Source organism: Drosophila albomicans, chromosome X (assembly GCF_009650485.2).
Source record: "Drosophila albomicans strain 15112-1751.03 chromosome X, ASM965048v2, whole genome shotgun sequence".
Classification (NCBI taxonomy): Eukaryota; Metazoa; Arthropoda; class Insecta; order Diptera; family Drosophilidae; genus Drosophila; species Drosophila albomicans.
Genome location: NC_047627.2, coordinates 23,458,749 through 23,481,599, shown reverse-complemented (window position 1 = coordinate 23,481,599; position 22,851 = coordinate 23,458,749). Strand labels below are relative to the sequence as shown.

Below are 22,851 nucleotides of genomic sequence, written 5' to 3'. Positions count from 1 at the left end.
GCCGACTGCGCTGTTGGCGTTCGTAGCGACGGCGACAGCGACGTTGACTGCAGCAGCAGTGACAAATTGGTTGAAACCAGAAGTGCTCCTGCACTCTTTGCTTTGCATACGAACGAATTTCATGACGCGAATGTGGGGATTAAAACGAGAGAGAGAGAGCCTGCGACGCCCCCGCTGTCTCGCTCCTCTCCCCACTCAGCGACATGGCAGGCAGGCCACTGCCATGGCTTGTCTGTGTGTGTGTGTGTTAGGTTAGGGCGGATCGCAACCTGTTCGCTGCCAACGCCGTCGCCGTTGCCGTCGCTGGCGTCGCAGAGCGCGCAGGTTGGTGGCGCAAAAAAAATATTGGATGGCCGTAGGTTAACTGCATGCAGACGGCATAAGTAACGTTCAGTCAGCCTCTAGAAGTCGATCGTGATCGGTGGCTTAAGCAACACACATCTCTCTACTATCTGTTGTCTGTTGTGCCCAGTCTCTGTCTCCAGTCTTCAGTCTCCAGTCCTCAATCTTCAGTCTGCAGTCTCCAGTCTACAACTTACAAAACAAAATAAATCTACAAACTTCGTGTGTTCGTCTTCAAATTTTGAGTGCAGTTTTCGATTACGAATTGAAATTCGTTGCGCGCGTTTTTAAATACGGTTATTTTGTTTTTGTTTATTTTTTTTTTGCGAATTTCAAGTTTTGCAAACGAGCAACCAACAAAATCAAATACATCAACAATCCAACACACCCACACACACACAAACACAAAATGAAGTACTTCAACATGTGAGTGAAACATTTTAAGTATTTTAATATATCTTTTTTTTTTTGGCAATTTTTTATCGATTTTATTTTGGTTTTATTTTGATTTGCTTGTGATTTATCAATGTGGAGCAGCAAATGCAAATGCACTCGTTTTGAGCTGCAGCCAACTTCGCGTGAGTTGCGCCGCGTTGCCAACCAAATGCACTTTAAATGCGGCCAACTTCGCGTAATTTTCGTGTGCAGCGTTTGCTGACGTGTTTTGCATGCAAGAAAAAGCAGCGCAGGATTTTAAATGAATGAGATGAGCTTTGTCTGCAATTGAAACTGCAATTGTATGTGTGTGTGTGTGTTAGTCACACACACACACGCAGACACGTATAGCTTGGCTTGGCCGCATTTAAGCAGCTGCAGCGATTGAACAATTTGAACTTTAACATGACAGAAAACAGAAACAGAAAAAGACAAGCGACAACACATTGCAAATGCCAAAGTTAAGCTCATTATGACGTTGATGATGATGATGGCGATGTGTTGATGTTGATCATGGTGATTATGTTACTTTTGTTGCTGTTGCTCTGGCATTTGCCGGCAACAAAGAAATGGCAAATGCCAATTCCCAGCTGCCAGCAGCAATCAGTTATTGTGGCTGCTGAGAGCAGACGCTGCGCTGCCGCCAGCTGCGAGTCCGTCCGTCTGTCCGTCTGTCTGTCTGTCTGTCATTGCATTGATTGAAAGAAATGTTTCAAGGTCGCGAGCTGAGCTGCTGCTGGTTGGTGTTGCTATTGTCGTTGTCTGCACGACAGCAACACATGGTTGCTCTGTGCCAAAATGGCATGCGAGCAGCACAGTGCGGGATGGAGAGGGGCGAGGGGCAGGTAACAGGCGTAAATAAAGTATGGATTAATTACCAGGCGAGACTGTGACTGCGAATGTTGCTGTGCTTGCTGGTTACTGTTGCTGGTTGCTGGTTGCTGATTGCGGTGTTGTCTTATAAATTAACGGTTGCACTTTTAATGCAAGCTGACAGACAGCGAGGGAGGGGAACGGAGGGGGGGGTCAGTTTTCATTAATATGTATGTTAATCGCATGGCGCATGAGGGAATTAATCACAGCAGCAGCAACAGCAGCAAGCAACAGCAACCAGCGCCAATTTGACGGCAAGATCAGGATTTTAATTTAGTTTCGCTTTGCTTTTTATTTCATTTTATTTTAGGGGGCGGGGTCTGTTATGCTGTTGTTGTTGTTGTTACTGTTGCTGTTGTTACAACCGTTGCTGTTACAACTGTTTTTGCTGCTGTTGTTGTTGTTGTTGTTGTCTTACATGCGTTTCATTTCATTTTGCGCACTGAAATCGCGCGCCTTATGCAATATTATTTAAATAAGAGAGATCAGATCAATGTGCATATCTCAAACCAGAATACACAACAAGCGTGTGTGGAGAGGGGGGAGTGGAGAGTGGGGGGGAAGCGTGGTGTGTAAGGTTTTTGGTTTGTTTGAAATCTCTTAAGTTATTTTCAAGGACTTTGCCAAAAACTGTTGCAAATTGGCAAACAAGGTGTTAAACACACACACTACAACACACACACACACCAACACATAGTTACGCACTGCATACCAATGCAATTTCATAAGCCAAATTCAATGTAAGCCACTAAACTGTAAAAGACTCAGGCAACGAACTTGCTCTGTGTAAAAGACTCAGGCAACGAACTTGCTGCGACCAAAACTCAAATCGATCGAAGCGAAGCGAATTGCTCTGCTGCTGTTGCTGCTGTTGTTGTAGTCGTAACACGTACACAATGCACCGTTATTGAACCCACTAACTAAGCCAACAACAACAACAAGACGCTTTTAAAGTACGTCGCGGTAATTGTAGGAAACTATTAAAAGAGCGACGCTGTCCCACATTTTGGCCACATCGATGGCATCCACTTGGACTAGTGTTATATGGACATAACCATAGACTCGACATTAGCATAGTGACCCGATTAGCCACGCTTACGAGTGGAGGGGGCGGGCGGAGAAGGCGTGTTGTAGTGCAAAAAAAAAAAAACTAAATGCTTTTACTCATTTTGTTTGTTTCTTGTTTGCTGCTTATGATGATGATAGTAATAATGATGATCATGATGATGATAGTAATGATGATGATGACGCCATCGCCATGAACTAATTCCGCAAATGGAAATGTTAATCATGTGATAAACTATAAATATAAATAAAAAAAAAGAAGCAAAAAAAAAACAAAATAAAAAGCGAAAACCGCAAAAAATCAAATGAAGCAAAGTTATTGCCGCAGCTGGTTCCGCCTCAGTCTTATATAACAGGTTCACACAGTGTTCTTCTTCAGCCTCAGGTAGAGACCTCTGCACCTTCCCCCCCTTTCCTCCTGCTCCCCTGTTTGATGTTGCCATCTTTCAAGTAGACTCCTTCAACCATTTTTTTTCTATTTTTTGTGTTTTTTTTTGGGGTGTGTTGTGAGATCTCGCTCGCAGTTTCCCAGTTGCTGGCGCAACCGGTTAACCAAGACGCCAAATGTCATATAGACATGCCGACCCCCCATCCCCCTTCCCCCTCGCTTGCCTGCCCCTCTTTTGCTGTGTTGAATTTCGATTAAGAAGCGCGCGCAGAGAAGTTAATGATTCCAGACACGCCAGCAACACGCACCCACAACAACAGCCACTTGGAGGGGGGCAACAGCAACACCTACAACAACAACAACAACAACAACAACAACAGCGACAGCCACATCGTCATCGACAACGCCTTTCACCTTTCCATGTTGCATAAGCTTGGCGGCGATTGAAATGCAAAGAGTTGCCGCCGTTCGACATGCCACAGTTGACCCTAATCAATGCGAAAAGATGCAACCAGCGACAGCAGCAGCAGCAACAACTGTACAAAGTTGAGCTAAAAATAAAACAACAGCAGCAACAACAGCAGCAACAACAACAACAACGACTGCAACAAGCGTGCGACGTGTCAAGCTGGAGGCAAAATCACTTGAAGTCGAGTTAGAGCAACAGCAGCAGGGGAAGGGGAGGGGTACTAAGGGGTCTGATTTCGAGCCTCTCCCTCATGAGTTGGCTTGGTGTGCGCATTTTACCGTTATTAGCCAATTGCATGTGCCGATCATGTGCACATTTCAATTTATTCTGGCGCTGCTGCTGCCAGCAACAGCTGTAAACCAGTTGCTAGTTGTTGTTGCTGTTGCCAGTTGATGTTGTTGTTGTTGTTGTTGTTGCCTTTTGCATAAGCACCTGTTTCCTTTTGAGAAGGCGCAGCAGCAACGACAGCAACAACAACAACAACCAGCGGCTGCAACGGAACGGGGCGCAGCCCAACTCTGGCCTTAAAGACGTGTCTCTGAGTGCCGTAGCTGCCAGCTACGAAACATGCTCGCTGCCCAAGTCAAAGAGTCTGCTGTCTTCGGTAGCAAAAGGTTCGCTGTCCAAATCTTAGAACAAGTTCGTTGCCTAAGTCTTTTAACTGAGTGCAGAATAAGTTTGTTGCCTAAGTCTTTTCTTCTAATTATTCACAAATTCGTTGCCTAAGGCTTTTCTGGAATATACCGAGAGTTCGTTGCCTAAGTCTTTTAACTGAGTGCAGAATAAGTTCGTTGCTTAAGTCTTCAGCAGTCTTCACTCACAAGTTCGCTTCCCAAGTCTTTTCAAGAATGTTCAACAAGTTCGTTGTCTAAGTCTTTTTAGTATGTAGCATAAAATTAAGTTCGATGTCTTAGTCTTTTCTGAAATGCTATGCAAGTTTGTTGCCTAAGTCTTTTCTTCTAATTACTCACAAATTCGTTGCCTAAGTCTTTTCTGGAATATACCGAGAGTTCGTTGCTTAAGTCTTTTCGCTGAGTGCAGAAAAAGTTCGTTGCCTAAGTCTTCGGCAGTCTTCATTCACAAGTTCGCTTCCCAAGTATTTTTAAGATTGTTCAACAAGTTCGTGGTCTATGTCTTTTTAGTATGTAGCATAAAATCAAGTTCGTTATCTAAGTCTTTTCTAAAATGCTATGCAAGTTCGTTGCCTAAGTCTTTTCTTCTAATCATTCACAAGTTCGTTGTCTAAGTCTTTTCAAAAATGATCATCAAGTTCGTTGTCTAAGTCTTTACTAGCATCAAATTAAGTTCGTTGCCTAAGTCTTTTCTGGAATACTATTCAAGTTCGTTGTCTAAGTCTTTTCTGCAATGCTAAGCAACTTCGTTGTTTAAGTCTTTTAACCAGAATACCACACAAGTTCGTTGCCTAAGTCTTTTCTAGAATACTACGCAAGTTCGTTGCCTAAGTCTTTTCTAGCATAATATGCTAGTTCGTTGCCTAAGTCTTTTGAAGAACCCCTTTCAAGTTCGCTGCTTGAGTTTTTAGCGATACAATAGCAGCTTCTAAACAAATAGCAGGAAGTTATTTTCTTTAATATGCAAAAAAAAAAACAAAAAAAAGAAGCAAATTTTTTATTCAGGAAAAATCAAGATATTTAAGAACTTGATCAAACTGCTTAAAATTGAAAATAAAACAAATAAATATGGCAAGGAAATAAATACATATTAGCAAGAATATAACAAACAGAAAAAAATCGGCAAAGTGCCCAGAAACGAGACAGAAAAAAAACAAACAAACCGAATCGAAACGGAATAGAAAAAAAGAAAAAAAATACATAAAATAGATACAGAAAAAAAAGAAACAGAGACAGCAACAGCAATAGCGACAGAAACTGAAACTGAAACCGAAACCGAAACAGGGCAAGATTAGTGTATTCGTAATCGAATAATTTGAAAATCGAAAGTGAGTGAAAACCCGTTTGAGTGACCTTTAGGCATTAATAATAAATAAATAGTTAGCACATCTCTCGATAGCTGCCGAATTCACATCATGCTGATGCTGATGCTGATCTTAATATATGTTTTATTGATATGCTGCTGCACATGAATATTAAAATCGTCGTATGCAAAACAAGAAATGAATATGGTATTATTCTCCTTTTCATATTCATTTTCGTCAGCGTATTAATATTGATATTCAAATTCGACGCTGTTATTCATATTCATGATGGGGCTAACACACACACACACACACACACCCATACTTGCATAGTATATATTTCAGAGCGATTCAGGTTCTTGCCACAACCCGTTAAACGAGACAACCCAACGAGTCGAACATAACCTCACTTTGCTGAGCGATAACTGCCAATTGCCGCTAAAGCATTTCAATTGGAATTGACTAAAGCTATTTTTTTTTTATTTTTTAATTGCCACCTCGTGGTCGTTAAACAGCATTTTTCAAGAGACTCTAGAATGTTTCCTACAATATCATTTGCATCAAGAGCTCTCGCCATAACCTCAAATTGCAATAAAATTCTTGAATTGTGCTGTGCAGATCTTTTGCTTTTGCGTGTTGGGCGTGTTTGCACTTATTTATTAGTCGTCTAATCACCAACATAACCTCTAGCTGTAATTAGTTATTCGAGTAATTGCATTGAAACGTATTTTTGCTCGTAATTTCGAGTGGATGTTTTTAAGTGTTAAGTGAGAAAAATCTTTGATTGGATTATACATTACAAATTATTTGCTTTATTAGCTCATTAAGTTCTTCAGCTATTCAGCTTTATTCTTTTCTAAACCAACACATTAAATTGCAGTAAACTTTTGAGCACTTTCTCGCAATGTAACCTCAAACAGAGAATTTTCTACAATGAGAGAAAGAAAAGGAAAACTGAATAGATAAGACTTACATATGTGCTGACTTTTTTATTTCAATGAACACATAGTTAAATAATTATGAAATTTAACTTTTTTTTGTGGTGTTATGGAAAGCTCTCCAAAACCTCAATATTTTGCGAATCTAATATTAATTTTCGCCTGAAATAATTATGAAGTTGAAAATGTTGTGCAAACCTAGGTTAGATTTCACCTGAAATAATTATGAATTTAGAAATTCAACTCTTATTTGTTATGCCATGGAAATCTCTCCATAACCTTATATGTTGTGCGTACCTAACCTCGATTCTAACCTGATAAAATTATAATGTTGGAAATTTGTCTATTATTGGTTCTCAATGGGAATGTCTCCATAACCTCAATATAATGTGTAACCTCAATTTTAACTTTTATTTACTCTCCATAACCTCAATATTGTACAGATATAACCTCAATTTTACTTTGACTTTGATTTGTTGTGCTTAGGGAAGCTCTCCATAACCTCAATTTTGAGCTGGAACAATTATGAAGTTGGAAATTTTACCTTTTATTGTTGTCCTATGGGAAGCTCTCCTTAACCTCAATATGTTATGGAAACTATGAATTTAGAAATTCAACTTTTATTTTTTGTACTTAGGGAAGCTCTCCATAACCTCACTTTGGTGAAATTTGGAAATTTAACTTTTGAGAAGATCTCCAGAAGCTCTCCTTAACCTCAATATGTTGTGGAAACTTAACCTCAATTTGATTCCTCCTGTTCTTATCTCGCTTTAGCTGCCTGCTTTTTATCGTCTGCGCTCTGTGCTACGGACTGGTGGCCACGCAGGAGGAGAACGCGCCAGCGAACGCATCGCCGGCGAAGAGGATCGCCGCACTGCGTCGCCCCGTGGGCAAGGCGGTGGGCAAGCCGACGACAACGACAACGGCGGCGCCAGCGCACGACGATGCCGGCGAGGAGGATGATTACAATGATGAGGCCGGAGGTGCTGGCGAGAATGGTCAGTATGGGGATGAGGGCGAGGATGGCGCTGCGGCGTCGGCGGCCAGCACCACGACGACGACGACAGAGGCGCCCAAGAAGGTGGGACCCGTGATCCGTCCATTCCGTTCCAACGATGATTTCCTCAACTCGCTGAAGCGTCGCCAGCAGAACGCGAAGAAACATCGCGCCGAGAAGGCGCCGGTGAGCAAGCCAGCGAAGAAGACCGCCGACGAGGATGACGAGGAATCCGCTCCAGCCGCAGCTCCAGCTGCCGCTGCGCCCGCCGCTGCTCCCGCTGCCGGCAAAGGATACAAAGGCAACTCTGCACGTAAGTCGAAGAACTCTGAGGATTCCTCCATCCATCTTTTTATCTCATCTCTCACCTCGTATCTTCTTCGCAGTGAACCGCCGCAAGCTGACGAAGCCCCTGAGGTCGGAGCCGGAGGCCGATGCTGCCGCCGAGGAGTCCGAGCAGCAGCAGAAGGAGGAGGAGCCGAAGCCCAAGCGTCCGCTCAGCAGTCGCCTCGCCTTGAGGAAGCGCAACTAAGGCGGATGAGGATGGATAAAGCGTCCTTGTTTTGGGCTGCCTTATATAATGCTATATACTATATACTATATATATTCCTTCTCCCTCACTCTCTTGCTCTCTGACTCGCTCTGTATCTATCTCGCTGTCACACACACTCATGGCTAGCTATGGGCAGCATTACGAGCTGCCGTTTAGTTCTTAGTACACACACACACACACACACACACACTTGCACACACACACACACCCACACAGACAGGCTAAGGCATGTGTATGTGTATTCACATCGGAATACGAATAACTCATGAATGCCTGCACTATTATTCACTCCCCCCTCCCACACTCCACACTCCACATACCATGTTCATCTACTTATTACTCACCTAATCAGTTTATAAACTATTAAATAAAACAAACAACAAATACAACAACAAACTGAACAACAACAAAAATAAAACAAAATCAAAATATTATGAAAAATACAACAACATTGACTATTTACTATAATACAGCAATATCCCTATTAGGGATTCCCTAAGGACATGCAAATTACTCTCAAAAATATTGAATGTAAAAATTGTTTGAAAGTCTTGAAATGTCATTTAAAGGATCTTAATATTGTGAAAACCGAACCTCAATTTTAACCTAAAGTTAGAAATTGAACTTTTATTTGTGATATACGAAGCTCTCCATAACCTCAATATAGTGCAAACATAGCCTCAATTCTTAAGGACGAAGAGAATATCCTTTGGCATGCACATAAATCTTGGTCCCTAGTTTTAGAAAATATATTTCAAAATATGAAAGTAGTCAAGATATAAGAACTCTTTCGCATATAGGAAACAGGCTTTAACTCGCGAATATCCTTGCGTATACTAGCAAAAAAGATGTCTATCGGTGTGTTTTCATAAGGTCTATCGACTGGCCAAAGGACATTCGGATCGTCTTTCTAGTTCTCGAGAAATTCTAAAATTTTCAACTATAATTGATATTGTTGTTGTTGTTGGCCATTCGATGCCGCCACAAGTGCCCAAAAATTGTCCAGTCAGCAGATGAAATACCAGGCGATCAGAAGTCAACAGCAAGCAGAAATAGAGTAAGCCACTGGAGTGCCGCCATCTGTTGTCTGTTTTCGGAACCACAAAAGAAATACTTGTGCGTCAAATTTAAATTTTAAATTTGAAAGCAACCGAGCGACAAGAAGTAAATCTGTTAAAATTTTAAAATATTTTGTTGTTGTTATTACAACAACAACTTCAACAATTACAGATAATGTAGTTGTTGTTGTTGTTGTCTAGAAGCTCGCAAGATGGCCGAAATATGCGACGTCAGCGGATGAAATACCAGGCGATCAGAAATCAGCAGCAAGTTGAAATAGAGCAAGTCACTTGAGTGGCGCCATCTGTTGTCCACTTGCGGAACTTTACAACTTAAATAATTGCGCGCCAATTTCAAATTTGAATGCAATCGACAAATAAAGCAATTTGAATATTTTTTTTTTGTTATTACAACAACATCAACGTTAGTAGTTATTACAACAACAATTATGAATAACATGGTTGTTGTTGTTGGTGGCCACTCGATGCTCCCAAGATGGCCAGAATATGCTACATAGCCGGATGAAATACCAGGCGATCAGAAATCAGTAGCAAGCTGAAATTAAGCAAGTCACTTGAGTGGCGCCATCTGTCACTAAATTCCGGAACTGCAAAAATTCAATATTTGCGCGCTAATTTTAAAAGCAAATCTGTTGAAATTAAAATTTTTTTTTTGATATTACAACAATATTACAAATTATTACAACAACAACAACATTGCAAGTAATTACAACAACAATTATGGATAACATTGTTGTTGTTGTTGGCCACTCGATGCTGTCGCGATGGTCGAAAATTACCAAGTCACCAGGTGAAATACCAGGCGAACAGAAATCAGCAGCAAGCAGCTGATTCACTTGCTTTTGAGTGGCGCCATCTGTCGTCCGTTGACGCAATGACGATTTTAATTAGCGCCAAATAAAATATTTGCGCGCCATTTTTAAATTTGAAAGTAAATCCGCTAAAATTTAAAACTAGTTTTTTCGATCGATATTATTATAAGTTTGTTTATTTTGTTGTTTGTTGGTTTTATTTATAATTACAGAACACTGTAAACTAGAATGTCTAAAAAAAATACAATTTATATATATATATAATGTACTTATCGAGGGGGTTACGGGGCGTTTATTGGGAATGTAATGCGTATCGAGCGCACGTTATCGTTATCGCTAGCGTTATCGTTATCGTTAGTGTAACTGTTAATGTTACGGCTGTTGTTATTGTTGTTGTCTTATATATAAAATATAAATAGTTGCTATACATAAGGGGAAATGGTTCGACAAATAAGTACAGACTTGGCTAATACATATCGGATATGAAGCGGGAGGGGGAGGGGGGGAATGCATATTCGTTGTTCTTAATTCGTCTTCTTATAGATTACATCATGTGTTTATATTTATATTCGTACATTCATTTCGCTTATTCGAACAAACTTAAGAGGCGCTCAACATGGAGTCGGAGATGGAAAGCAGAGATAAGTATCATATTGTTCAGTTATCGGATATATATAGTACATGAATATAAAACATATTTATGCATAAATGTATTCCGTTTACAGAGCTCAATATGGATAAAAAAAACCGAGTGGGAAAGGTAAAGGAAAGAGAGCTGTAGCAGATAGTTCAGTTAAAGGTTATATATAACATATAAGGAGCAAAGGGAGAGCAGAGAACAGTTGCTTATCTTATATATAACATATTTAGATTTAAATGTATTCCGTTTACAGGATCTAGTCGAGTTGTCGAATGGTTGCAATGGCTGCTCAGCTGGCAGGGGCGGGAGGCGGAAGGCGTGTCCTCCATGAGTTACATATTGTGTTAAAAGGCACAGTTTGCGCAGGCAATTCCTTCGCTGTTTACAATTAACAATTAACAATTCAGTTTGAGAGTTTTCTAAAAGTTGAAGATGAAGTGGAAGCGGAAGCTGGAGCAGCAGCCGGATGTGGTGGAATGTGGTCGAGACGAGTTGAGGGAGATGGATGACTTTAAGTAGCAGTTGCCGCACAAACTAATTTTGGGGTGCACAAAGCAAGGCCAATCAATAACTAATAATACTACATTATTAACTTGAATGCAAACTAAACAAACAAAAAAAAAAAAGATGATAAAAAACGGATAGTTCGTTCTTGGTTCCTCTTCCTCTGCCTCCTCTCTAGGTGTGGTGTCGCGAGTTACGCATCAGCGGCACCAGCAACGATGGCGGCCCCGCTTGCCGCAAGAACGGATGCGCCAGCAGCTCGGCGGCTGTGGCACGCTGCGCTGGATCACGGACGAGCATGCGATCGAGGAATGATTGGAGACGCGGCGACACCTTGTGAGCATTCTTCAGGTTGGGTGGCTGCATATCGCGTATACGACGCATCGCCTGCAACGGCGGCTCATTGAAGAACGGCGGCTCCCCGTCGACCATCTCGATCACCATGATGCCCAGCGACCAGATGTCTACCTCGGGACCATAGGGCAGGCGGGAGATCACCTCCGGTGACATCCAGTACGGTGTGCCCACAAGCGATTTGCGCTTCGGCAGCTCCTGCGACACCTGAGCACAGAAGCCAAAGTCCGACAGCTTCACGCGGCCATCGGCGGCCAGCAGAATGGAGTCCGACTTGATGTCCCGATGGATGACGCCCTGCAAACAAAAAAAGAGAGAGGGAGTGTGGTTACATTAAAGTTAAATTGAGTATTTGTTGGATTAGCTACGCTAACTCAGCCTAAAGTAAACAATATATAAATAATTGGAATTTACATTTAACATGTCATTGGAATATTGGTTACAAATATAAATAGATTGCCCTGAGCCCTGATTAGCTAACGTTTACAAAAACTAAGCTATTGGAGGGTTCAATATTCAAATATGTAAATTAATATGCTTACTGAATTTAAAGCAAATTTAGGACAATTAACTGACTGTTTACATAAAGTTATAATACAGACATAAACATACAGATAATAATTGAATTATTGAATAGACAAATATATCTGACTCTAGTTATACTTTGTGCTAATTAAATTAAGGAATTTAAATAAAAAATGCAAGCAAATATGTAGATTGCTTTGACTTCTGTTGAATTTAAAGCATTTGAAGGGATAATTTCAATTTAAAACTGATTGTTAGCCAACGGCCTCATAAACGTATAGTACAGATAGCAATTTGAATATTGGATATATAAATAGATTGATTGCTTTGACTATACTTTATGCTGTTTAAAGTATTTACAAAGATAAATTAAATTTAAGATATTTACGTGAGAGTTAGCAATTGGAATATTGGATATTTAGATTGCTCTGACTTTTTGCTGATGAATTTAAGGAATTTAAGTAAAAAAGTCAAGACTATTATTGAACTGACTGACTAGCAGATATAACCTTATCATAGAGAACATTTAAAAGAGAATTTAAACTTTAGACATTTAAGTGATTTAAGTGAGCTAGCGCTCATGGAAATATTGGATATTTAGATTGCTTTGACTATGCTTTGCGCTGTTAAATTTAAGGAATTTAAATATGAAATTCAAGACTATTAAATAACAGATACAAAACTTATCAATACAGATAGCAATTGAAATATTGAATATAAAAATAACTTGATTTGATTATACTAAGGGATTAAAGCATTTGAAAAGAGAATAAAAGTTTAAGATCTTTAAGTGACTTATAATACAGATAAGATCAACTCGACCTTCCTTCACTGTCTCTCATAACCTAACAGGATGCTTAAACAATTGGAATTGTACATAAGTTCTACGATAAATATAAATACTAAAACAATGATGTGTCTCTCTAGTTGCTGACTGTTTTCAATTTTATAAATAACTTTGTTGTCCGATTGCGTTGAGTGTGTGCATCTATTTTAATGCAGGCGCAGTCAGACCTTCTAGCTAGATGTCACGCGGGCGTGGACTCCACCCACATATCGAATAACAATAACAATAACAACAGCAATAGCAACAAGAAGAATGCGTGTAAGTGGAAACCACACAAAATGCGAAAGCGGGTCGCAAAGAAAGTGTGGTGACAACAAATAGAAAGGCGGCAGCAATGCAAAAGAGAGACCACAAATGAGACTTGGCTGCTTGGTTGTTGTTGTTGTCGTTGCTGTTGTTGTTGCTGGCTGACACTACTCTATTGTCATGCTGGTCACGCACCTGTGAATGCAAGTAGGCCAACGCCTTGAGGCACTGCTTGCAAACGGTGGCGATTTGCTCCTCATCCATGCGCGAGTGCGTCACAATGTCGGTGAGAGCGCCGCCCTCGAGATACTCCATGACCACCCAGAGCTCGTCGTTGACCAGAAAACTGGAGTATGTCTCCACAATGTTGGGATGATGATAGTCACGCATGATGACCACCTCGTTGAAGAGCAGCTCGCGTCGCTGCTGCTTGCGCAGATCCATCTTCTTGACAGCCACTTGGCGACCTAACACAAGAGAATTAGTTCATGGGAATATTCAAGTAATCCTCATGTCCACCACTCACCTGTAGACTTGTCGGTGGCTATGCAAACGGTGCCCGTCGAGCCTTCGCCAATCTTGTTGAAGTGCTCGAGATTCTCGCGCGGATCACCAGCAGAAACAACCATCTGCAAGGCGGCACGGAATTGCTCGTGTGTCAAACGCTGCTCCTGCTTGGGTTGTGTTTGCTGTGCCGCCTGTGCGGCGGCAGCCAAGGCAGCCGCATTGCCACTGGAGCTGGAGGCACGGGACGCAGTCTTGTTGACACCGACACCACCATGTGGATTCTGATTCTGATCTTGGCCCACAAGCTTTGGTTGCTGCTGCTGCTGTTGTTGTTGTTGCTGTGTGGCGGGGTAAAGTGGATATGGATTCTGGCCATTGTTGTTAAGTTGTTGTTGCTGTTGGTTGGAATGCGAGTGCGTGGAGCGTGTGGCACTCGCCACGGAGCTGACAGGCGACGTCTGCTGCATGCCCGGGTTGCCAGCATTGCCAGCCGGATTGCCCAGATTGCCACGATAGGGATCAGTGCGCACGGCCAGGGGACCGATGGCGCCACCGTTGGCATGGGGATGCGGATGCGCATGCGGATGCAGATGTGGCGGATGCGCATGTTGACTGGGATTCGGATAGAGCATATTGTGTGCCACCCCGGCTCCTGATCCTGCCTGTGACGGCGGCGGCTTGAAGGGCCCACCAGATGGACCCGGCCCTGGCCCCGCCTCCTCCTCGGGCACTGCGGGCGGCACATTTGCCACACGACGCACGCGCGGCGGACTCGAGCTGCGCAGCGAATTGGAGCGTGCCACATGCGATGTCTTGGGCAGCACAATGCCCGGCGCTGATGACATGCCACCCGGTGCCATGGACATGGATGCAGCTGCTCCTGGTGGGCCGGTACCCATGTTGCCGCCACCTCCCATCATCATCATGGTGCTGCTGCTGCTGTTCAGTGATGTGGTGTCCGCCTTGTTGTTGTTGTGATGCGGACGCACAATCGTCTTCAGATCAAGGATCTCGGTGGGCGTAATCTCTGAGGGATCGACGAGCGGCAGGGGGCGATTGCTGGACTTGAGTATCTGATTGTTGCCCACAATCGAAGCCCATTGGAGCGGGAGGCCAACGTATTTGTTCTCCCTCTTATCGAATCCCGTGTGCACGCGATGCTCAAAGTTGCTCGGCATCGAGATCAGCGGTTTCTTCTTCTTCTTGCTGAACATTTTTGCGTGTTCCGTTATGGCGTTGTCAATTGCAGCGGCAGCGACACCAACAGCGAGTTTCCCACCTCTCCTCTACCTCCTTCGTCTCCTTCCTTGCTTGCGTTCTTTGCTGGCAGTTTGTTGACTTTGCTTTTACCCGCCCTTTTGGCCCGACAACGGCGACAAAAGTCTTCTGGCAGCTCACACACACACTAACACTAACACAGACTGAGACGCACACAGACACACAGACATGGCGACAACGATGCGATTTATGTAGATTTCGTGTTATGCGCTTTCAATCGACTTTCACACACCACAACCCATTATCACACGGGCTCTTTCTCTCAGTCAGCACATTCTTCATCAATTGCTTAACACAAGAATACAACAATTCGAACCGAAACGTAATGCGAAAACAAACACAATTTACTCAACACAATAAAAATAAACTTAAAAAAAATATTAATTGCCGATGCTAGCAGTTATCGTTTGCTGTGTTGCTCCTAGCTAGAGATGGCTTATCATCGATGGCGCACTATCGATGTATCGTCGTTTGCTGCGTGAAAGCAGTGTGACCACCACTTGCATGTTTCAATGTATCTACGTCATTTCAATAGACAATATAAATTATCAAATTTATTCACCTTATTTATTTTCTTCAAACCAAAAAATTTACCATTTTCAATTGCTGCTCTATAAAAATAAATACTCTAATCTAAACATTCGATTATTATGGGGTATTGCTGGTATTTCGGTATATTAATATTGCGCGTATTTTGCAACACTGGGTAAACGTTTATCAAACGCGGTCACTCTCTCTCTCTCTCTTCACCACTGCCGCATTGTATTTTGGCTTGGATTGTTTTTCTTGGATTTAATAAAAATTTGCACAAAATGTCGAAAGCACATCCACCAGAGCTGAAAAAGTAAGTACTTATCAAGTGCTGCGTGTAAGAATTGATTAATACTTGATGTGAATTGCAGGTACATGGACAAGCGAATGATGCTCAAATTGAATGGCGGCCGCGCAGTCACCGGCATTTTGCGCGGATTCGATCCCTTTATGAACGTAGTGCTCGACGACACCGTGGAGGAGTGCAAGGATAATACCAAGAACAGCATTGGCATGGTCGTGATACGCGGCAACAGCATCGTCATGGTCGAGGCCCTGGACAGAGTTTGACAGCAGTCTGCATTCCCAAGTGCAGCTGCTTCTCCTCCCCCTTCGATGGCCCATACTTCATTGGCCAGTAGTTTAAATGTAAACAATTTAACATACTACAAACTAGTCCTAAGTATATAACAACAAAAACATTCGTAAACTCTACTCCACTCTAGATGTTTACTATTAAATAAATCCGATTAGAACACAATTGTTTGTATGAGATCTGATTGCGAGCAAGATAGCATAAATAAGAGTGAGAAGGAAACGGTGGTAGACGAGACAGAAAACAGCTGGCTGCTCGACTTAAGACACCTCGCCCAATAGAGGGCGTGATCATGTTGAGGAGCTTTGAATTTATTTGGAATTGGAATATTGCAATATAACAAAAAAATGTATGCTATTTTTACATAGTAATTAAAGGTTCCTGCTAACTCGTAAGCTCCGCTGTCAGTCATATAAATGTATCGCTACAGAATGAATTTAAGGTTGATTTCAACCGGCGCCTTATATACATTTTAATTGTATTTCACACTAACACTCAAAACAGGCTTTATGTTGATAAAACTGGTTCTAACTATTTGATCTGTGTTTTCTAGGCTAGTGAATTTATGTTGAGATTAAAATTTACTTCATTATTTTGAGTAAACTTCAACAGACTCATGACATTGACCCTCGAGATAAGAGCATTTTAAACTCTTTACAAGCCGACGAATCGCGAATATCATTATATATAATTTATGCTGACAGAGATCCATAGTTTATACCCAATTTTAGAAATCTATAGCTTTACTTTTATAATTCCGTTTCTTCACACTTCTGTAAGCCATGAATATATATAGTTAGCTGCTCTTTTCCATTATAGTAATAACTATAACCATACTATATGTAGTTGGCTTTCTAAGTTAATATGAAGCAAACAATTACATACATTGTAGGCCTGAAATTGTTCTCTAAATGTTTCCAAGTGATTTCTCATTCTTTAAATGTCTGGATCTTATATCAAAGTTTAACAATTGAACCTAAGATTCCACCAGTAGTCAAATCAAGATCCACATGCGAATTTCCTATTCAAACTTGGTGATTTTATGATCTTTAGTAGAACTCCTTTTGCTAGCATTAATCTTATAACTCATCCACTAGCGATTGTTGGTTGGTTACTTGTTTGTTAGCTGTTGCATCATTCAAGGAAAATAAAATGCTTGATGTATTTACGCTTGTTTTTGTAGACTTTTTGTGATTGTGGTTGGGTTTTTTAATTATTCTTTCATCTCTTGCGTGTGGAAACAAAAAATGCTTACAGTAGAAGTCTAAAAAATACGATGTTTGTTGTTTTTAGAGTTCGCAGTGCTGTCCAGACACACACATTTTTATTTTACTTGGAAATAACAATAGGGCCCGTCTGCTTGGCAGCATCACGCTGCTTAGCGACAATCTGGTTGGCAATGCGATCCAAATCACGCTGTCCAATCGAGCTCAATTTGCGGCCACCCTCGGGGTGCTTCTCGACCAGGCGAGCGTGTTCCAAAGCCTGCAGAGCCTTGCGGGCAGCGCCATCGGCGGCACGGCAGAAGTGCGATGGGTGGACACCGTTGCGCTTGCGTCCGCCGTAGATCTTGGTGATGGAGCCGACGCCAGCGGGACTGCGATGGTACAAGTGACGCAGAATCGAGGCGCAACGCACATAGAACCAGTCGGGATCGTAAGGTGCCAGCTCCTTGAATTTGGCGGTCTTGATGATGTCCATCTGGTCGGGCACCTTCAATTTGCCAGTCCTAAAAACACAAATAAACAAACATGCGAATTGTGAGGTTATGTGTTTAACTGTTCAACCAGTGTTGTGAACTCACTTCTTAAGGAAAACTGCGACCGCCTTGGTAACGGCATGCTGGTCAATATCCTTCACTGTGACACCTGGCATCTGTGCATAGAAGAGAGAGAACAATTTATCAGTTAAATGATTGCTAAAACACGTTGCTATTCGCAAAAGTACACACACACACACTCATATACACAAGCACGCTCTGAACCACACACACAGACGTACACGCACGCTCGCTCGCACACACATGCAAAACAAGGCACAACAACGTTCGCGAATATCGCTTTTGCAGCATGAATTGGCTCAAGGGGCCATTTTCAAATAATTGAATTGCTGCTTTCACTCTTGCACTTTATGACACAAACATTTTCATTTATTGTTTTGTATAAACAATAATTATTTCAAGTAAAAAAAAAAAATTATTCACATCAACGAACGCGAGCACTACCTTTCTTGTCAAAGTCAACCGGAAAAAAGAACAAGACGCTCGAAGTTGGCTGCGCTTATTGTGGTCCACCAAGCGTTGCCACTTAGCGCAATGAATGTTCAGCGCTGTATGTGACGAATAATCGAATAAGCTATCAAAAAAATTGTGTATTTTTAAATTTTAATTTCAAATAATGCAATACAGCTTATTTAGTCATTTAAGAATATTATTTTTACCACGTAGTTTAAAATAAATCGCCATTTTAGCCCGTTTCGGAAATATACCAATATTCCAAAACGAAGTGTAACCAGGTAGCAAGTTATTTGGTATACGGCACAAATTTCAATGCGGTCACATCCTAAAACCGCGTCGTTTTTAAATTTGAATTCAAGTATTTAAACTATGAGTTTATTACGTTTTTTCCTTTTATTGGATTGCGCTTTCGGGTAGACGCATTTAAGATACATCCTCAAGTTTGCAAGAATTTAGACTTATTCTACAGGTTGCTCCACATTTGTACTTGTTATCACAGATCTTCTTTACTGGCATCGTGTTTGGACCAGAGATCAGCGTACTCCTTGACCTTGCGATCAGAGTAAACCGCCTTACGCGGTCTTCGCCAGGTATTTGGATTCAAATTGAGCATGCCACCAATGACTTCCAGAGCAAAAGTGGGTGGAAAGCGAGACGGATCCTCGATAATGTGAGCGAATCCCGAGCCAATGCCAAAGTTGACCCAGACATAGGGCAATCCCTTGGGAATGGCTTTGTGCAGCAGTTGATTCTTAACTGGTATCAACTGCCGATTCGTGGACCATTCCTCCTCGGATTCCTGTATCGCCTTCTTGAAGTAGAAGGGCACTAGTTCTCCCTGCGCCTGCGCAACAGGCACACAATGGATGGTCATGTGCTGCTGCTTATGCAGCTTGTTGGCCACCTCGAAAAAGACGACATCCTTTCCTTGGGCGGCAAAGAGGCGTGCCATTGTCTTAAGCATGGTTTGTACTTCCTGCCATGCATCCTCGTCCAACTGCATGGCACAGACGACGTGCTGATATGGTGTGATCAAGGCATGACCCTCCTGCAGTCCCTCGTAGCGGGGAAACTTCAAATACAGTTTATCTCCCAACGCAATGTTCAGCGTCTTGTCGATATTACGGGATCCCAAACAGTGCTGACAGTTGCTCATGGTAGCCGCCAGCTTCTCATGCTCATGCACTGCGCGATGCAGCTCGCGTTGCTCGGATTTCCCCTGTGGCTGCGACTTGCGAGCGTTGTCGTTGAATATGTCCTCTAGATCATCGTTGGGATTTTTGTGCTTGGCCAGCATTTCAGCGTACTCCAAATTGGAGTCGGCAGCCGTTGCATACTTTTCACGTTCAAACTAGAAAAAGGACATTAAGCATTAGCATTACCAATAAATGTGTTGGAAGAACTCACCATTTGCTTGATATCGTAGCGATCATCGTCAGCGAAGTAGCGCACACGTTCGCCATCCACATGCGTCTCCATCCGCTTTTTGTTCTGTTTCCGATTGCCACCAGAATTGGAAGCTGAAGTAGAAGTAGAGGCGCTCGATTGCAACAAGGGACGCACATTACCGCTGGCATCGCTGCGTGTGAGCAGCACGTGCTTCTCCTCTGCCCTGTTCTTTGACTTGCTCTTCGGCTTGGCTGCGTCTTCTTCGCGCAACTTCCGCGCCTTTGCCAATTGCTGATTCAGTTGAGCTGCCAGCTCGACTTTCTGTTTCAGCTCTGCCTTCAAAGCGCGCGCCGCAAGCGCATTTAGCTGCTCATCTGTCAGCAACTCCTCTTGCTGCTCCTGCTGCTCATCCTGCTGTTGTTCTTCCTGCTGCTCAACCTGCTCTTTTCTATGTACATCAACTGCTGCTGTTGCTGTTCCGGCTTTTTGCCATTTGGGGGCGGGATTGCGACGCTGCTCCTCACGCTGTCGCTCCGTGCGTTGATCGTCATCATTTGCGGGCTTCTGGAAACCGGGCAGACCGGTGCCATTGCGCTGCCAATAGGGGTTCAGTTCGTAGCGACTCGTCGCGGGATCGTAAGTGTTCTGTTGATGCTCTGCATTTGGTTTACGCGGCTCCTTGCGCTGCTTCTCGAATGTTCTCAACGAAAACGGCGCATCGTTGTTCGTCATCCAGTTGTCGCGTTGCAGTGTGGTTTTCTGATCCAGCTCTGGTTTCTTCTCTTTCTCTTGCTCCTCGTCGGTGCTACTTTCGCTCTGCTTGCGACGTTTGTTAGTCTTTCGCTTTTTCGACTTTTTGTGGTGCCTTTTACTGCTCTTATCATCGCTGCTATCGTCGCTGGAGTCCTTGGGAGCTGGCGCCTCTACCCAATCCGAAGAATCGCTTGTGTCGCTGTCGGTATCGTAGCTGCTGCTGCTGCTGCTTTGTTTCCTTCTCTTCTTGGACTTTTTGCGCTGCTTCTTGCGCTTCTTTTCATTACCACTGCTGCTCGACGAGTCGCTGTCGTCGTAGCCACGTTTAGATTTGGATTTTCGCTTATGCTTCTTCTGCTTTTTGGCGCTAGAGCGCTTGGTATCTCGACCATGTTCCGACTCTGCTTTAGCCTGTATACAAAAGTGTTTCAAATGTGATTGTTTTGGCTGTTATACACTACTTACCAGTTCTTTGAGTGTGCGCTTCATTGTTTCCATTGCGGCACTTTTTTGGGAATAACAATAAAGTTGCGACTGCTGCAATTAAAGTAATATTAATAACAAACGCGAAGAAAAACAAGCGAATATTGTTTTTTCAGTGTTGAGCAAGAGTTTTGTAATGTTATCGATATTACCGCAGTGTTGAGCAAGAGTTTTCTAATGCTGTGCAGTGTTGAGTAGCAGCTCTGTGTTCTTATCGCTATCGCTGAAATGTGCAAAATAGCAAAACATATGTGAATTATCGATAAATGAATGTTTCGGCTACGTTTGTTGTTTGCAATTTAATTTATTTACGTTTGAGTTTGTGAAGTAAAAACAGTCCATCAATCATGCCGCTGTATGAGAGCGTAATGCAGGAGAAGCCACCCATTGTGCTGGACATTGGCAACGCCTACACAAAGTGAGTACACTGCTCCGATGCAAAGGTGATATCATCACTCCAATTTCGGTTTGTTGTTGTCTTCATTAGGCTGGGCTTTGCAGCGGAAGCGTATCCAAGATTGATCATACCCACAGAGCTGGTGCTCACCACGACAGGAGAGACAAAGCAGCTCTTTGACTATGTGGAAACGGATCAGCTCTACGATCAGCTTGTTGACTTTTTGCAAACGATTTTCTTCAAGTGAGTTAGTTTCCCTTTTCGAACCGCTTCCAGTTAATCCAATTAATCTCGTTGGTATTTCAGACATCTGCTCGTCAGTCCCAAGGAGCGCAAGTTCGTGCTGGTGGAGAACATCTTTGGCCAGACTGTGATACGCGAGACGCTGGCACGCGCCTTGTTCATGCACTTCGATGTCTCCTCGGTGCTCTTCGTGCCATCGCATCTCACAGCGCTCTCAACGCTTGCGGTGAACACGGGCCTCGTCGTGGACATTGGCTACAGCGAGACGACGGTTATGCCCGTGTTCAGCGGAGTGCAAATTATGTCCGCCTTCAAGGATCACAGCTTTGGCAGTCGCGCAGTGCACGCGGAGATCAAGCGACAGCTGCTGGCAACAGGCGTCAAGGAGGCGCTGCTCACCGAGCCGGTGCTGGAGGACATTAAGATACGCACCTGCTTCGTAACGAGTCTGGAGCGTGCGCAGGCCAAAGAACCCCACGAGCCACCGCCCAGCGTCGCTTATGCCATCTGTGACGACGACGCTGTGATTCAGATACCGGGAACGCTGCGCGAGAGCGTTTACGAGCTACTCTTCGAGCAGAGCAACGAACGCGACAGTTTGCCGCATCTGGTGCTGCGTGCGATCCTCGACTGCAATCGCGACGTCCGCCGAGCCCTGATCGAGAGCATCTTTGTAATTGGCGGCGGCAGCATGGTCCAAGGTCTGTTGGCCCGGCTCAAGTCCGAGCTGCAGCTGCTGCTGGCCAGCGATAAGTATTATGCCGATCGCTTCCACGGCGAGCTGCAGTTCAAGTTCTACCACAGCATCGGCAAGCAGAACTTCACAGCCTGGCTGGGCGGCGCTCTCTGCGGTGCCACCGATCTCATCCAGTCGCGATCGCTCTCGAAGGAGGCGTATCTACGGCACGAACACGTTCCGGACTGGAGCAATCTTTGCGACAATCGATTGAATGGGAACTAGAGAGAGTTTAATAACATATATAGTATATACATAGTACATCTATAATTTATTTTTCATTTGCGATTATTGCTAAAAGTGAACGTGGTTTTCTTCGAGTAGGAAATATTACAAATGTACGAGTATAAAAAATGTAATTAATTGGCGCTTACAGCTAACGACGATATCTAATAATAATGCTTACGATCTTAATTCAAATTAATGTTTTGTTGTGCGTTGAGAAACATTTTCTTGTTTTTCGGTTTTGAAGCGATTCTTCTTCGGCATTTAACAAATTGTCTCGCTAATCACGTTTTAAATGGCTCATTCTGTTTTCTTCTCTTCTCTTGATATACATATAATTATATATATTACTATACTATATATAAATTATGTTATTTCGTATATATTAAAATGTAGCCCATTAATTAGCATCTTAAATAAATAAAAATGTAATGTACTTTTTTCTTTTCGGCACTTTTGTGTTCAACTTTGTTTT

The 22,851-nt window shown here is 42.9% G+C and overlaps 6 protein-coding genes across 6 annotated transcripts; 3 read left to right on the top strand and 3 right to left on the bottom strand.

The window, feature by feature from the left end:
* The first annotated feature begins 389 nt into the window (after positions 1-389).
* LOC117577853 (brain acid soluble protein 1) lies at positions 390-8,433 on the top strand. Its single transcript, XM_034262798.2, has 3 exons — positions 390-768; positions 7,221-7,756; positions 7,830-8,433. The coding sequence occupies exons 1-3, from the start codon at positions 752-754 to the stop codon at positions 7,973-7,975; spliced, it is 699 nt and encodes a 232-aa protein (XP_034118689.1). The 5' UTR covers positions 390-751; the 3' UTR covers positions 7,976-8,433.
* Positions 8,434-10,046: 1,613 nt separating this feature from the next.
* Positions 10,047-15,215, bottom strand: LOC117565783 (serine/threonine-protein kinase PAK mbt). Its single transcript, XM_034245063.2, has 3 exons — positions 13,530-15,215; positions 13,199-13,470; positions 10,047-11,682 (listed from the first exon to the last, which is right to left on the bottom strand). The coding sequence occupies exons 1-3, from the start codon at positions 14,722-14,724 to the stop codon at positions 11,206-11,208; spliced, it is 1,944 nt and encodes a 647-aa protein (XP_034100954.1). The 5' UTR covers positions 14,725-15,215; the 3' UTR covers positions 10,047-11,205.
* Positions 15,216-15,466: 251 nt separating this feature from the next.
* LOC117565800 (probable small nuclear ribonucleoprotein G) lies at positions 15,467-16,079 on the top strand. The gene is made up of 2 exons (XM_034245087.2): positions 15,467-15,632; positions 15,691-16,079. The coding sequence occupies exons 1-2, from the start codon at positions 15,601-15,603 to the stop codon at positions 15,887-15,889; spliced, it is 231 nt and encodes a 76-aa protein (XP_034100978.1). The 5' UTR covers positions 15,467-15,600; the 3' UTR covers positions 15,890-16,079.
* Positions 16,080-17,078: 999 nt separating this feature from the next.
* Positions 17,079-18,213, bottom strand: LOC117565791 (40S ribosomal protein S19a). Its single transcript, XM_034245076.2, has 3 exons — positions 18,139-18,213; positions 17,719-17,789; positions 17,079-17,643 (listed from the first exon to the last, which is right to left on the bottom strand). Exons 2-3 carry the CDS (start codon positions 17,787-17,789, stop codon positions 17,244-17,246), a joined length of 471 nt encoding a protein of 156 aa, XP_034100967.1. The 5' UTR covers positions 18,139-18,213; the 3' UTR covers positions 17,079-17,243.
* A 326-nt stretch (positions 18,214-18,539) lies between these two features.
* LOC117578286 (CWF19-like protein 2 homolog) lies at positions 18,540-20,918 on the bottom strand. Its single transcript, XM_034263722.2, has 3 exons — positions 20,758-20,918; positions 19,558-20,703; positions 18,540-19,501 (listed from the first exon to the last, which is right to left on the bottom strand). Exons 1-3 carry the CDS (start codon positions 20,788-20,790, stop codon positions 18,644-18,646), a joined length of 2,037 nt encoding a protein of 678 aa, XP_034119613.1. The 5' UTR covers positions 20,791-20,918; the 3' UTR covers positions 18,540-18,643.
* Positions 20,919-21,012: 94 nt separating this feature from the next.
* On the top strand, positions 21,013-22,829 carry LOC117578289 (actin-related protein 10). The gene is made up of 3 exons (XM_034263729.2): positions 21,013-21,193; positions 21,263-21,415; positions 21,479-22,829. Exons 1-3 carry the CDS (start codon positions 21,123-21,125, stop codon positions 22,374-22,376), a joined length of 1,122 nt encoding a protein of 373 aa, XP_034119620.1. The 5' UTR covers positions 21,013-21,122; the 3' UTR covers positions 22,377-22,829.
* Positions 22,830-22,851: the final 22 nt, after the last annotated feature.

Excerpts from the sequence above, each read along its gene's own strand:
- LOC117577853 (XM_034262798.2), top strand. Across the intron at positions 7,757-7,829 it reads ATACAAAGGCAACTCTGCAC|TGAACCGCCGCAAGCTGACG; the intron begins GTAAGTCGAAGA and ends TCTTCTTCGCAG.
- LOC117565783 (XM_034245063.2), bottom strand. The coding sequence starts at position 14,724 with ATGTTCAGCAAGAAGAAGAAGAAACCGCTGATCTCGATGCCGAGCAAC. Across the intron at positions 13,471-13,529 it reads AGCCACCGACAAGTCTACAG|GTCGCCAAGTGGCTGTCAAG; the intron begins GTGAGTGGTGGA and ends CTCTTGTGTTAG. Across the intron at positions 11,683-13,198 it reads TGGCCTACTTGCATTCACAG|GGCGTCATCCATCGGGACAT; the intron begins GTGCGTGACCAG and ends TTTTGTTTGCAG.
- LOC117565800 (XM_034245087.2), top strand. The coding sequence starts at position 15,601 with ATGTCGAAAGCACATCCACCAGAGCTGAAAAA. Across the intron at positions 15,633-15,690 it reads CATCCACCAGAGCTGAAAAA|GTACATGGACAAGCGAATGA; the intron begins GTAAGTACTTAT and ends TGTGAATTGCAG.
- LOC117565791 (XM_034245076.2), bottom strand. The coding sequence starts at position 17,789 with ATGCCAGGTGTCACAGTGAAGGATATTGACCAGCATGCCGTTACCAAG. Across the intron at positions 17,644-17,718 it reads GTCGCAGTTTTCCTTAAGAA|GACTGGCAAATTGAAGGTGC; the intron begins GTGAGTTCACAA and ends TTGTGTTTTTAG.
- LOC117578286 (XM_034263722.2), bottom strand. The coding sequence starts at position 20,790 with ATGGAAACAATGAAGCGCACACTCAAAGAACTG. Across the intron at positions 20,704-20,757 it reads AGCGCACACTCAAAGAACTG|GCTAAAGCAGAGTCGGAACA; the intron begins GTAAGTAGTGTA and ends TTTTGTATACAG. Across the intron at positions 19,502-19,557 it reads GCTACGATATCAAGCAAATG|TTTGAACGTGAAAAGTATGC; the intron begins GTGAGTTCTTCC and ends TCCTTTTTCTAG.
- LOC117578289 (XM_034263729.2), top strand. The coding sequence starts at position 21,123 with ATGCCGCTGTATGAGAGCGTAATGCAGGAGAAGCCACCCATTGTGCTG. Across the intron at positions 21,194-21,262 it reads ATTGGCAACGCCTACACAAA|GCTGGGCTTTGCAGCGGAAG; the intron begins GTGAGTACACTG and ends TGTCTTCATTAG. Across the intron at positions 21,416-21,478 it reads TTGCAAACGATTTTCTTCAA|ACATCTGCTCGTCAGTCCCA; the intron begins GTGAGTTAGTTT and ends TTGGTATTTCAG.